This window comes from Cucumis sativus, chromosome 2 (genome assembly GCF_000004075.3).
Source record: "Cucumis sativus cultivar 9930 chromosome 2, Cucumber_9930_V3, whole genome shotgun sequence".
Taxonomy (NCBI): domain Eukaryota; kingdom Viridiplantae; phylum Streptophyta; class Magnoliopsida; order Cucurbitales; family Cucurbitaceae; genus Cucumis; species Cucumis sativus.
Window position 1 is genome coordinate 500,415 of NC_026656.2, and position 14,673 is coordinate 515,087.

The window sequence follows — 14,673 nt, forward strand, 5'->3', positions numbered from 1 at the left end:
GGTAGTAGGTGAAAACATAGATAATATAATTATTATTTTAGTGCAAAGTGGTAAGGTGTGACATGCAACGTATACAAACGTAAAACAATCAAATTTCTCATTTATAATTATTTAATTTTATCATCACCTTCCAATTAATTAGCAATATCTCTTTGTGGTCATACATTTTTAATTTTTTTTTTCACCCTTTCACAACAATTATTTTATGGACAAAAATTTGAACATGACGCCAAATGCTTACACTTATCAATTATTAATTTATGTATGAAATGTTGAAAAATCTTTCCTTATTATTGAATATAATAATTAAAAAATAATTGTTGAAAATTGTATATACGAAACTTAGATGTATATATATCATTGTTTTCAAAGAAAGAGTTCAAATCTCTCCTTCCATATATTGAACTATAAAATGATCGACATGTATTAACAAAATATTTAATAAATTAGGTGAATCTTACGGCATACTGAATTAGCAATTTTTAGTAGGCCGAGAAAGGCCCATTGGACTGTTTTGAAATGGGCCTTTAACTATTAGGCCCAAAAGTAACATGGAATCGGGAATATAAATTTTCACACGTGTGATGCACGTGTCAAGTTGTCTCCTTCGTCCTTCATCCTTCCTATTCCGTCCGTCGAAACTCGGGTCTGTTTTCATTTTTTTTGGTTCCTTCTGTGTTCTTTACTTTTTCGGCCATTGCTTTTTCCCATCTCTCAGTTCACTTCGATTTTTTTTTTCCAACTCCTTCAACTTCCACGATTGTCAATTCCCACCCCCTTATACGTTCAACTTCTCACTCAATTCCCACTAGTTTACTCTCATTTTCTACACAATTCTATGTAATTTAAGTACTTCACTCAAAATATCCCCCAAATTCAGCTCGTTAGTCTTCTTTTTTCTCATTTTGAATCTGGGTTTTGTAAATTTTGCAAAACCCATAAGAGTTCCCTTCTTTTATAGATAGTAATTCATCTCTGAAATGGCTCAATACTGTCTGTATACTTGCCAAGCCTTCTTTATCAGCTTGCTTGCCTTTCTCACCTTTAGCATTTGTGTGGAATTTGATTATGGGGATGAATTTTCCATCATCAGCTATGATGGAGATTATTCGCCCCCTTCACCTCCCCCACCCACTCCCTTTCCTCATCCTCCATCATTTTCATGTGAGGGTGATCTGAAAGGAATCGGGTCGCTTAACAAAATTTGCGAGCTGAATTCCAGCTTGAGCTTTGGTGATGATGTGTATATTGAGGGAAATGGTAGCTTGTATATTCTCTCCGGTGTGAGTTTAAGTTGTCCCGTAATGGGTTGTACCATACAGATAAACATGAGCAGGGATTTTTCTCTAGGTCATAATTCGCTGATAGTTGCAGGAAGTTTGAGGATTGATGCTCTAAACATTAGTTTAGTTGATGGGTCTGTGGTAAATGTGACGGCGTTGGCTGGAAATCCGCCGGCACAGACCAGTGGAACGCCGTCGGGTTATCAGGGAGCTGGCGGTGGCCATGGTGGCAGAGGAGCGAGCTGTGTGACGGATAATACGAAGCTGCCAGATGATGTTTGGGGCGGGGACACGTACTCGTGGTCTTCTTTACATGAACCATGGAGTTTTGGTAGTAAAGGTGGAACGACTGTTAAAGAAGAAAGTTATGGTGGGGAAGGAGGTGGGAGGATTTGGCTAGAAACAAAGAATTCAATCGAAGTTAGTGGTAATCTTTATGCAGATGGAGGTGATGGTGGCATCAAGGGCGGAGGAGGTTCTGGTGGCAGCATCTATATCAAAGCCCAGAGAATGTAACTCTCTCCCCTCTTTTTTTCTGATTTTTCTTTTCTTCTTTAATCTCTGACTTCACTAGATATATTTCAGCTTCAGTTCAATTCATTGACTTTTTTGCTCCCCGTTATTAAGTGAGTGAGGTTCTTGTTTACTTTGAGCTGGAATGATACGTGATATCTTGAAATATGTTGATGTGATTATTCGATGGACAAGGAAATAGAGAGAATGCACTTGCCTTGTGAATTTGTGATATGGCCTTTCCTTACTGTTTTAGAATGCTGGAGAGATAGTAGTACGTACTTCGGAATATTAGGTCGATGTTTAGTCGTTGTCACTGGTGTCCATTGGTATGTTTTGCTTCCTCTGGGTTAAAGATTTTAGTAATTATGGCGTGACCCAAAGCAATTTTTTTTTTTTTTTGTAATCCTTTCGAGGATGTGGGAATATCTCATCTCCCTTTTTGTACTTCCTCTTTTGGGGAATATAAGAGAAAGATATGAAGAATATCCCATTAATATGAAATATCAGGATAGTACTGTTGTTCAAGGTTGTTAGGTTAAGGAGTGAGAGAAGGTTAAGTATAGGGTATTTAGTTTCGTAATAGTTTGACCTTAAGAGGCTTTTTCATATGTTTCTTCAATTTATGTAGGCCAATTTATTAGATAGGTCAAGCTTTTAGTTCTAAATCATATTTGCAAGTGATCTAGGAGCACACAGGTAATACAGTTCCTCTGTGAAGAGCAGGACTGGAAGTGGCAGGTTAAGTACAGTTGGTGGTAATGGATTTGCTGGAGGTGGAGGTGGAAGAATTTCCATCAATGTTTTTAGTCGGCATGACAATACAGAATTCTTTGCTCACGGTGAGGTTATATCGTGTTAATTGAAAAATTGAGTGTTGTCATGGGGTTTCTGCTCTATAATACCATCATAGTGCAGAGAAGGAAAAGAATGAGAAAGAATCAAATATGATATAGTGACCTTTATGTGTTGTTTGTAGGGGGGAAGAGTTATGGCTGTTCTGAAAATGCGGGTGCAGCAGGAACGTATTACGATGCTGTGCCTCGAAGCCTTATTGTTAGCAATGATAACTTATCTACTCAGACGGATACACTTCTTTTAACATTTCCCAAGCAGCCTCTTTGGACAAATGTGTACATTCAAAACCATGCTAAGGCTTTGGTTCCTTTGTTTTGGAGCCGTGTACAGGTTACACATCTCTGAGTATATGCTTCCACGGTTATGCAGATTATTGTTTCTCTGATTTCTCTTCTCATATGGATCATGCTTGCTAGCTTGGGTGTTTTTTGACCTGGACTTCTTGAGTTATTGTTTTTTTTCTTCTTTTGGTTATAATCAATGCCATTTTTCTATTAATGGGAAGTGTTGTATTTTTCCCGTTTTTAGAGAAGAAAGAGTAATTTCATCAGAAAAAGGATTTAAATAACCAGAATTCCAAGAAAAGGGCAGATGCTTGCTTGTTTGGTGGTTCGTTGAATTATAAATCAGTCTTCATATTCAAATACTAACAAATTTTGTTACTTCTTTGGGAATGTTTTTTTAAGAAGTGATTATATGATTTGTTTATAAGTGATTTATTAAAAGTGATTCTCATCGAACCATTTTCATATTTGGATTTATGATTTTAAACAAGATTTTCATTCAATCAAAGTTGATGTTGAGTGATTAAAGATATTTTTGGGATTGATTTTGAACTTGACAGAAAGTGATTTTAAACCTTTCAAAATCACTCCAAGACAAGACCCATCCTAACCTATTAACCTAAGCTCAGCTTTAGGATTAAGTTGCAATTTTAGACACACCATTTGAGAGAATTCAATTTTGTTTTATTTTTTTGAGTGGAAATGAATGTTTGCTGATGTGTAATTTTCTCTTAGCATGCAAAATTTTTCTACCTTGCTATTTAACATAACCAATTGATGTTTCTTATTCTACACAAGTTCTATGAAAACCATTTAAATTGTTTATGTGTGATTGAGGTACACTAAAATTTTAAAAAATATAACATCAAACAATTGACTGAGACACTTCGCAGTCATGTTTCTATTATGTATTTCTATGGTGAAATGCTGCTGATTCTTCACGTAGGTTCAAGGACAAATTCATCTATCAGTTGGTGCAGTCCTGTCCTTTGGGCTTGCTCATTACGCTTCATCAGAATTTGAGTTAATTGCAGAAGAGCTTCTTATGAGCAATTCTGTTATTAAGGCAAGTAGCAGCTTCTTTTGTTTCCCATCTATCCAGAGCTATATTTTAGCCAAAAATTGTTATTTGGACTTCCTCAAGAGTGTGTTTTGTATGTAATTAACATTTTCAACCCCGTACCAATTCTTGAAGTTTTTGTTTCCCTTTTAACTCGTGGTGGCATGACTAGCCATGGCACTATATATTGGACACATGACAAAAATCAAGCTAATCTGTCATGTTTTGTTATGGGGTATTTGGCAGAAGAGAAATAGTAGAATCTTTTGTGAGATTGAGAGGGAACCTTTCTCTTGGGCGGCTCGCCAACTTTACTGTTTCTTTCTTTCTGCATTTTCTAAACGAACAGTTTTTACTATTTCTCTCGAGGCATTATGATAAGTTCTTTTTATATTATTCCTTTAGGTCATATTTTTTTTTAAAACTAGAGACCCTTCCTCTAGGGTGCTTCTTTCGTGGGTTTTTGTTTATTTATTATTATTATTTTGTGCCCTTATATTCCAACTTGTAAGTTATTGCAGTCCGCAAAAGTTTCTTCCTTGGGCCTATTTGTCAATTAAGGCGCGTTGTTATTATTTATTAATTATTATTATCTTTTTCTTACGGCTGATCTTAGACTTGTTTTTATATATATATATATATATATATTTTCATTGAACTTATTTCTCTATTGTTTCAGAACCATCCATGCTGTCTCTTTCTGTGACAGACTTTGTGGATGATTTTAAGGTTGCTTGCCTGAACAACCACTTTTTGGGGGATTTTGATGTTTTTAATCCTTTTCTTCGGTCCCCATTACTACTTCGATAGGCTAACAATTTCAAATTTCTTTGTTTTTTGTTGGTTGGTACTTGGGTATTGTGGATTACAGAGCCTGAGTTGTGTTTGTCAATTTTTTTTTCGTTAATAAGCAGATGTATATATAATTTCTTTTAAATGTCAAAAGCTGAGCTTTCACTGATATGCAGATATATGGGGCCCTTCGCATGTTTGTGAAAATGCATTTAATGTGGAATTCCAAAATACTTATAGACGGTGGAGACAATGAAATTGTGGCTACATCTCTGCTTGAGGCCAGTAATTTATTGGTTCTCAAGGTATTTCATATTTCACAAACTTCTTATTGACTAAAATTTATGATGAAGTAAATCACGCTCATTTATCTGTTTGTTTTTGTCAGGAGTCATCTTCTATACATTCAAATGCAAATTTAGGTGTTCATGGACAAGGATACTTGAATCTTACTGGACCAGGAAATCTTATTGAAGCACAACGTCTTATACTATCATTGTTTTTCAGTATCTATGTAAGCTGAATTAGCTTTCTTTACTGTTTAGAATTCTCTTGAACCGTACATTTCAGAGTCTATGCACTTTTATTTGTTTTTTTGTACTAAGTGTTGAATATCTACTTGATAATATTAAGGTTGGGCCTAAGTCATTCCTCCGAGGACCTTTGGACGATTCAAAATCCAATAATACGTAAGTTTTTCTAATGTATGATCCTTAATCAGTAATTTCGTCTTTGGTTCCCTCACTTTTCTATAAATTTGCAGGAGACCACGGCTCTACTGTGAACTTTCTGATTGTCCAGCGGAACTACTTCACCCCCCTGAAGATTGTAATGTGAACTCCTCATTGCCCTTCACTCTTCAGGTGTCTCATTTGCCAGATTGACCACTAAGTAGTTATCTTGTGTGGAGAATATTATTTTTGAGATTTATTCATTACACTGAATATGCTTTTCTTTGTCTAATCTGATATTGGTTTGCTTCGCTTGTTTCTGCAGATTTGTCGAGTTGAAGATCTAACAGTTGAAGGCACCATAACTGGATCTGTTATTCACTTTCACTGGGTCAGGGATATATTTGTTTACCTATCTGGTGCAATTAGTGCTTCTGGTCTTGGTATGCATTTTTCTTCAATTATTTTGTTATTGCCTGGAAGGTTCAAGTAGTTTTAATGAAAAATTGTTAATATACCGCAGCTTCATATCAACTGAAGGTTGAACATGTTACATTACACTATTGTAGATAAAATAAAGTTTTCTGTTGTGCTTTGGCTATGTAGCTTTCTTCTTCTTCTTCTTCTTCCTTTTTTCCATTGAAATTAGTATCTTAGTTTTATCTTGCATCCTTTTGTTGGTTTTCGTTATTGTATGCCATTGTCTCCATTTTTTCTTGATGAAAGTTTGGTTATTCAAAAGAAGAAAATTTTCCATTATTGCAACTACTTTTGGCCTTCACCATGTTTTGTGCTTGGTTGTGCAGGCTGCACCGGTGGAGTGGGTAGAGGACGAATTTTTGCAAATGGTCTTGGTGCAGGTGGTGGACATGGTGGGAAAGGTGGTGATGGATACTATAATGGCACCTTCATTGATGGCGGTGTTGCGTATGGAGATCCCGATCTCCCTTGTGAACTTGGCAGTGGTAGTGGAAATGGTAGTCTTGCTGGTGAAACAGCAGGTGGTGGGATTATTGGTAAGTTGTGATTCTTCCTCTCTTTCTCTGGTTTTATTTATTATTTGTTATTTAGTTAATTTTTAATAATGTTTATGTTTACTTGTCTCATTAAGTTTGTATAAGTAGAGCTCACTTTGTAATTATGAAATCATAATCTGCATGGGGAATCAATTCTAATGGCTTTATATTGTAGTACTGTACTAATTATGCTGCTCATGGGTTTGTTGGGCTCGGTAGGTTGAGTAATGGCTAGGACCAATGCTTATTTGGGATACCTGTACTTGTTCACAATTTTATTATTTCAGATAAATGCTGACAATGAACACTATTTTGTGCATGATTGTACAGTGATGGGGTCACTAGAGCACTCAGTAGTAAGTTTGTCTCTCAATGGGTCCCTTAGAGCTGATGGAGAAACCTTTGGGCGAGTTGTTGGGGGGAAAGGTGGTGGGGAATTGTTGAATGTCGGTCCTGGAGGTGGATCAGGTGGAACAATTCTTTTATTTGTGCAAACAGTATCACTCAGTGAGTCTTCTGTCATTTCAGCTGTTGGAGGACAGGGCAGTTCAAATGGTGGGGGTGGGGTGGGGGTGGAAGGGTTCATTTTCATTGGTCTGATATACCAGTTGGGGATGCATATCAACCTATAGCAAGTGTTAAAGGAAACATTTATACTGGGTTTGTGCCAATTCTTCTCTTTTCCTCTAATACATTGTTATTCTTTCTTCATGATCTCAACTTTATTGAACAGTGACAAGGTAAAAAAAATGTTGAATAATTAGTTCTCTAACTTTGAATGTTCCTCCAACCAAAATAAAAAAAAAAGGACAAAAAAGGAAGAAAAGAGGTGACAACTTGAAACAAGAATAAGTAAAAACAATATCCTCTGATATTTGATATTTTATTGATATATCCGTAAAATTGAACTCTCAATATTTGACATTTTGATCGATATTTTTAATCCTTGATTTAAAGTCCGTTTTTTTAGTACCAGATGGTTAGCCTTCTTAGTTGATAAGGAAACCAATTCTTTTACGTTCTATGAATATTTTCCAGGGGCTTAAATTTGTTTTATTTAACTTGATGACAACCTTATTAAAAAATTGTTCAAGTTGATCATTGAAGATCTTAGCTGTTTCACTTCTCTTCTATGTCAGGGGAGGCTTAGGAAGCTCTCATGGTTCTGATGGTGAAAATGGAACCATCACTGGAAAGGCTTGCCCCCGAGGACTATATGGTATATTTTGTGAGGTAAAGTTTGTTATAATTTGTCAGCAGCATCATTCTATTTGTAATTTGAGGCCCCCCACCACCCAACGTTTTTGCATGTTCTAAATTTTCTCCTATTTGTTGGCCACTTTGGATATCTACTTGAATTATATTGCCCTTTTCTTTTATATTTTTGAGTGACACAATTCAAGTTTAATGTGGATAATTTTATGGATTGAATCTTGAAACAAAATTTCATTTCTGTTTAATATAAACTTGGGTGTGACAAATCTTTTTTTAAATCAATAAATTTATTAGATATTTTATTTTTTGGAATATTTTGTTTGCCCATTTGATGAATTTAATTCTTGTAGAACTCTTTTAGCAATTATGTAGTTTTAATTGATTGTGTAAAATAGCTGAATTTTTGTTCATGCTTTGGAAATGGGACTTCAGGAGTGCCCTCTTGGAACATTTAAGAATGCTACTGGATCTGACAGAGGGCTGTGTACCAAGTGCCCATCCTATGAGCTTCCTAATCGTGGCATATATGTTAGTATTCGAGGTATGGTCTTACTGAGATAATCATTGTTGAGCATTTACTTTCATTTGCGGCTGAGAAACAAATTTCTAATAAGTCAAATAAAATGTGCTTGGAATAGAATTTCCAATTATATAATTTGCTATTGACTCCCGAGAGAACTGGTAGAGAAAAATTGAGATATCTAATGAATTGAATTTTCTGTAAAAAAATAAATTCCTTTTGATACTGCTACTTTGCAAGAACTTAAAATCATTCTTCCGGTAGACTGTAGAGGACCATGAAATTCATTAAAAGAAAGCCAAAACTTGGAACTTAATTCTCCATGAATGTTGTCTCACGAAATCGGGAAGTTGCCTCTGTCTATTTCATCTTTTTGTGCAAAGTTTCTTAGAGAACGGTTCACAATGCTTTATCTTATAAAAATAATATTTTGATTGCATCCAACAGGTGGTGTTGCTAAAAGACCTTGCCCCTACAGGTGCATTTCGGACAGATATCACATGCCACAATGTTATACAGCTCTCGAGGAATTGGTATATGCTTTTGGAGGTCCTTGGTTATTTGGTCTTATTCTTGTTGGCCTCCTCATCCTTTTAGCTCTAGTGTTGAGTGTTGCACGTATGAAATATGTTGGTGGCGATGAATTACCAGCCACGGTACCTGTTCGACAGAGCTCTAGAATAGATTACTCCTTTCCTTTCCTGGAGTCACTGAATGAGGTGTGCCTTCAATTTTTCCCTTCCAGTTTCAGTGCTCACTTTTCTAAGCCACTGCCAAAAAGTTAATTACCTTCCTCGTGGAAACAGAATTTTTAAGTCAGTTTATGTGAAATTTTATCTTTCAGGTTTTGGAAACAAACCGAACAGAGGAATCCAAAAGTCACGTGCATAGAATGTATTTCATGGGCCCAAATAGTTTCAGTGAACCTTGGCACCTATCTCATTCTCCTCCTGAACAAGTAGCAGAAATTGTGTAAGCAGTCTCACTTTTCTGTTGTAGAAGAATAATGTTTGGGTGACAATTTTCAGTTCTAAGTGGAGAATGAGTGGTTACTTTTCTGCTTGATTCCAACTTTTCCCCCCAGAACTTTGTATTATTGAAGTAACCGTGTATGATGAACATCTTCTGAGAACATGATTTACTTGGCAGATACGAAGATGCATTTAATAGATTTGTGGATGAAATAAATGATTTGGCTGCTTATCAATGGTGGGAAGGTTCAGTCTACAGTGTTCTTTCTGTCCTTTCCTATCCACTTGCCTGGTCATGGCTACAACACTGCCGGAAAAAGAAAATGCAATGTCTTCGTGAGTTTGTTCGCTCTGAATATGATCACTCTTGCCTACGTTCATGCAGATCACGTGCTCTTTATGAAGGGCTTAAGGTTTGTTCAAAAACTATTTTCTTCATTTGTTGGCTTTTTTAATAGCATTATATTATTATCTTATCATGAATTGAGATAATTGCTAGGAACGCCACATGTAACAATACTTTCATTGAGTTGAACTAGTTAGGATTTTATAATCATAAGAGGGTTTTCTTAATGTGGTGAACTTGATGTCATTGGTTTCTAACAGCTGAATTGACAGTGTCGGGCAACAATTTTTTAGTGAACAGGTTATAATCTATATAGTCCACGTTTTATCAAAAAGTAGTCCACGCCATTGAGCTTAGAACAAGTAAAAAAAGTAATGTGCTCGGTATAACGTGTTCTTTCAATAATTTTGATAGAGTTAGCGGTTCAATAACTTGTTGCTTCAGGTTGCTGCTACTCCTGATTTAATGCTTGCATATGTGGATTTCTTCCTTGGGGGAGATGAAAAGAGAGTTGATCTTCCCCCTCGTCTTCTACAAAGATTACCAGTCTCTGTAATTTTTGGGGGAGATGGAAGTTACATGGCTCCTTTCACCCTACATAGCGATAACATTCTAACCACATTAATGGGTCAGGTTTGTCCATTGCCTAGACTGATAGTTGAGAACGCATTAACTTCTATTAACTATCTAATGGGAGACTATTGTTTTTATTGTAAAAATGATTTCTCAGTCTATTCCGCCCACAATTTGGTACCGGCTCGTGGCTGGACTCAATGCTCAATTACGGTTAGTTCGTTATGGACACCTGAAGAAGACTTTTGAACATGTAATTAGTTGGCTGGAGACACATGCTAATCCAACTCTAAGTGCCTTTTGTATGAGGGTTGACCTTGCCTGGTTTCAGCCCACAGCTTCCGGATATTGCCAATTTGGGTTATTGTTATCTGCTTTGGAGAATGATAACGTGCAGCCATATGCTGAAGGCCAACACAAATTACCAATAATGCCTGAGAGGCGGTCATGGTAATAATTTTGAATCTAACTTCCTCCATGGTCTCTTAACGGTTAATTAGAAATTTTTTCCCTCAACTTGTGCAGTTTACCAAGATTTGCGGATAGGAAGCCATTGGACCAGTTACAAATCACTGAGCAGAAGATGGTTCAGAAGCGAATATTTGGTGGAATTATACAAGCTAAGAGCCTAGAAGCTCTTAAAGAGAAGAAAGATATATCTTATCCCCTCTCTTTCATGATATACAATACTAAACCTGTTGGCCATCAGGTGGTTATTCTGCTGAAGTTTAAATTTGGTTATACCTTTCGATAATACCATTCTAACTTTGGTTTCTATCCTTTTTTTCACTCAGGATCTTGTTGGTTTGGTAGTCTCCATGATACTTCTAGGAGATTTTAGCTTGGTTTTGCTCACTTTGTTACAGATGTATTCTATTTCGCTGCTCGATTTTTTTCTGGTTTTGTTCGTTCTTCCTCTTGGTCTGCTATCTCCTTTTCCTGCTGGGATTAATGCATTATTTAGTCATGGACCTAGACGCTCAGCAGGCCTGTCACATGTTTATGGTCTGTGGAACATCACATCCATGATTAATGTGGTGAGTAATTCTGGCTACAACCTTTTACTATAATTTCAACCCGAGGTTATTGCTATATGGTTTCACATGCATACGCTTTTGGTCTATTAGTTTCTGTAATTGCTTCCTTTTATCAAAGGCTTTGCAAGAACTACTGTTTCAAAGTTGATGAATCCAACTTGAATTTGATTCCCATTAGAATCATCGGATATAGATCCTAACCCCACTTTTGGCACTTTCTTGTTTTGTCACAGGTAGTTGCTTTCATATGTGGGTTAATTAATTATTTATACCATTCAAGTAAAAAGAATCCCAGCTTTCAGACCTGGAATTTTAGCATGTGAGTAGCCTCAAATCAATTGCTACTAACTTGTCTAGTCATTGGAGGAAGTATAACTTTTTTGCTTGGTATTGTTAAAAATGCAGGGATGATAGTGAATGGTGGATGCTTCCTGCTGGGTTAGCACTCTGCAAAATTATCCAAGCGCGACTAATTGATTGGCACGTTGCAAATCAGGAAATTCAGGACCACTCATTGTATAGCAATGACCCAGAGGTTTTCTGGCAGACATGAAGAGAAATGTATTTATTAGGTAAATGTGAGAATGAAACATCATATTGATTTTTTCATAATTTAATTTGTTTGCGGTGAGAGATAGTATAGGATTGAATAGGTTAAGAACTTGTGGTCCTAGTCAAAGTTTTCATAGCTTTACGTTACCCCTTCATATACAAAGTTGTTAGCAAGTGTCTACCCAATATTTTTGTCCTCTTCCCATGTGTATTTTTGTACATATTATAGTGCGGCCCACTTCAAGGGTTGACAGATGTCTCAAATGTATTGCCATAAACCTTAATGATTTCATATACCAATGTTGTATGTATATCACATTTGCTTCAGTTTTCAATGCTAGATCTTTATATCATCTTGAGCTCTGCTACAATGGAGGCTTTAAATTGTTTTGCAGAAATTTTGTTCGTATTTATCTCTACTTCATAAACCCGTGACAAATCTATGTTCTTCTCTTCAGTGCTACTTTGCAGCTAAGAACTTCCCTTATACCAATGCTCTCGCTAAAGAGTTCTCTAGATGCCTTCTAATTAAACCTGCAACATTTCACTACTGACTCATCTGTTGGGTTACCCCTTGTTCTTAAATCTTTTGATTCCATGTCTCAAGAGTTTGTTTTGTTATATGAGCCATCTTTATATCATAAATTTCAGAAGTAATTCAAAATGTTGGTTTGGATTCTTAAAAATCTCTGTCTAAAACTGTTCTGTTAGTTTAGTTTAACAACACAGTGGAGAGAAGAGAAGTGTTTAGTTCTACATAGTTTGGATGATAGTAAGGTGGGGAATTCACTTTCCCCTCAAAATTGATATCCTTATTGAATTCACCAATCTCTCAAACTGTGTAGAACAAATAAATGATGGTGCCCAAATCAATATTTCAAAGTTCATTCTCTTAAAATATAATTTCAGGTGTCGTTGATAATTATTTTAATTTTGGAACATTTTTAAATAAACTATGTATAATAGTAAAATTTTTGAATTCTATTAACGTTGGATATGAATAGACTTATAGACTCGATAAAATTATATTAATGATAAAATCTTTAATATGTGACCATTTTTATTTTATTTTATTCTCTATCATTAATTAACAATTTGTAGACAATGATAAATTATTATTATTTATCATTGATAGACAAAGTTAGATATCTCTCGGAAGACATGTTGCTATATTTGTCGAAATTTTATAAAAGTTGAGTTTTTAGTCAAATTCAATTGGTAAATATAAGTTTTCTATTTTCTTAAATCTCCTTCGATAATCATTTATATCATATTTGGTAACGATTTGATTTTTGAGTTTTTGTATTTGATAATTAAGTCACAAACAAATTTAGAAATTAAAAAAGGTAGCTTTTAATTTGTTTTTTTTTACATCGTCAATGTAATACATTTACATTGAAAGAAAATAAGTTTAGTTTTCAAAAATAAGTTCGAGGTTTTAGTTTTCAAATTTTGGTTTTGTTTTTTAAAAATATATCTAAAATAAATAACAAAACAAATTTGATTTAGATCTTATACTATAAAATTAGAATTTAGTTGTTATAGTTTGATAAAGATAAGCATGTATACATGTTATAATTGTATAATTGTCCCAATGTGACCTCATGCAATATTATTAAAATGTTAGACATTCATAAAATAAATTTTAATATTTACTTAAATATATATATATAATTGTTTATATTATTTTAACACTAAGGCCATGTGCCAACAAATCAATTCTAATTTAAAAATTGGATCTAATCATGTCGTTTACATGCGTTTTGCATTCGTATTCACGCATAAAATTCATGTCCAAATTCATAAACGAAAGCTCCAATCCTATGACCTATCTGATCACGTCAAAAAATTATCCTTACAGTTACTGCTTGGGTTTGGGTTTGGTACTTTACTTTTAAAGGGTTTGTCCATTATGGTGGACGAAAAGGGTAAATTTGACAAAATAAATAATTGAGAAGATGATAAATTTGACAAAATCTACAATTTTAGGTAAATACAATCAAACGTAATTTCAATTAACATCTATGATTACATCAATTAATCGGTAAACATGGTGTAAATAAAATAAAATATAATAATGAGAACAAAATTAGAGAATGAAAATGGTGGAACTATGAAAGAGTAAGCAAAATGAAAAAAGAAAAAAAAAAAGATGATTGGTTTGGTGCATCATCTAATATGTTAACTTAGGTTAGGTTTTGGTAACTATAATTGTAAAGCAAAATTTGATACAAAATGACAAATTATACAAAAATTTTATGCATTAGTAATAATAATAATAATAATAAGACAATCCATAAGAAGAAAGATGAATTTTTGTCATATATAGTTTTGATGATTCTTGGACAATTCATTTTCCCCTATGAATTGCTATCCTTCTTGAACTTACCAATACCATTTTGCTTATTAAATTGTGACATTATTGCCTAAAATACATGAGAAAGGGCCCACTAAACAAAAAAAAAAAAAAAAAAATGCGCATATATATATATAACCAATCCAATTAGATAAATTAAAAAAATCATTACCTTTTGAAAATATTTAAAAACGGTAGTAAAATTTGGAATTCTAACAATAATAAACATTATATTTATTAATGTCAGCGGAAAACATTCACAAAAGTTAGTGTTAATCATCTCTAAGATTTGAAATTTTGTAACTATTTAAATTTACTTTGTTATAAGAGAATTTGTCAAAAATAGTATTACAACATATAACAAAATTTTTCAGATTCTAATAAAATCATAGAAATCTATCAACGTCTATGATTGATAAAATCTAATACTTTTTTATAATTTAGTAAATATTTTAATTTATCTTGTTTGTATAATATTTGAAAATTTCAAAAAGAATTTGGTTTCTTCTTATTGAAAAATCAACTAATCAACAAAATTAAAATAATAAATAGTTTTATTGAGATTTTTTAAAAAATAGTAGATTGTACAAAATATTTACAAGCTATAGCAAATTATATCACTAATG

The 14,673-nt window shown here is 34.2% G+C and overlaps 1 protein-coding gene across 1 annotated transcript; it reads left to right on the plus strand.

Annotated features, from left to right (window-relative positions):
• The first annotated feature begins 622 nt into the window (after positions 1-622).
• LOC101212069 lies at positions 623-12,044 on the plus strand. Its single transcript, XM_011650316.2, is given in 23 exon segments — positions 623-1,795; positions 2,523-2,638; positions 2,776-2,984; positions 3,885-4,004; positions 4,967-5,095; positions 5,179-5,304; positions 5,424-5,479; positions 5,554-5,653; positions 5,787-5,904; positions 6,268-6,477; positions 6,808-7,038; positions 7,041-7,137; positions 7,617-7,710; positions 8,125-8,233; positions 8,660-8,931; positions 9,057-9,184; positions 9,362-9,596; positions 9,974-10,162; positions 10,260-10,552; positions 10,628-10,811; positions 10,897-11,139; positions 11,373-11,458; positions 11,545-12,044. Coding segments are annotated over 23 exon segments (4,308 nt in total). The 5' UTR covers positions 623-980; the 3' UTR covers positions 11,693-12,044.
• Positions 12,045-14,673: the final 2,629 nt, after the last annotated feature.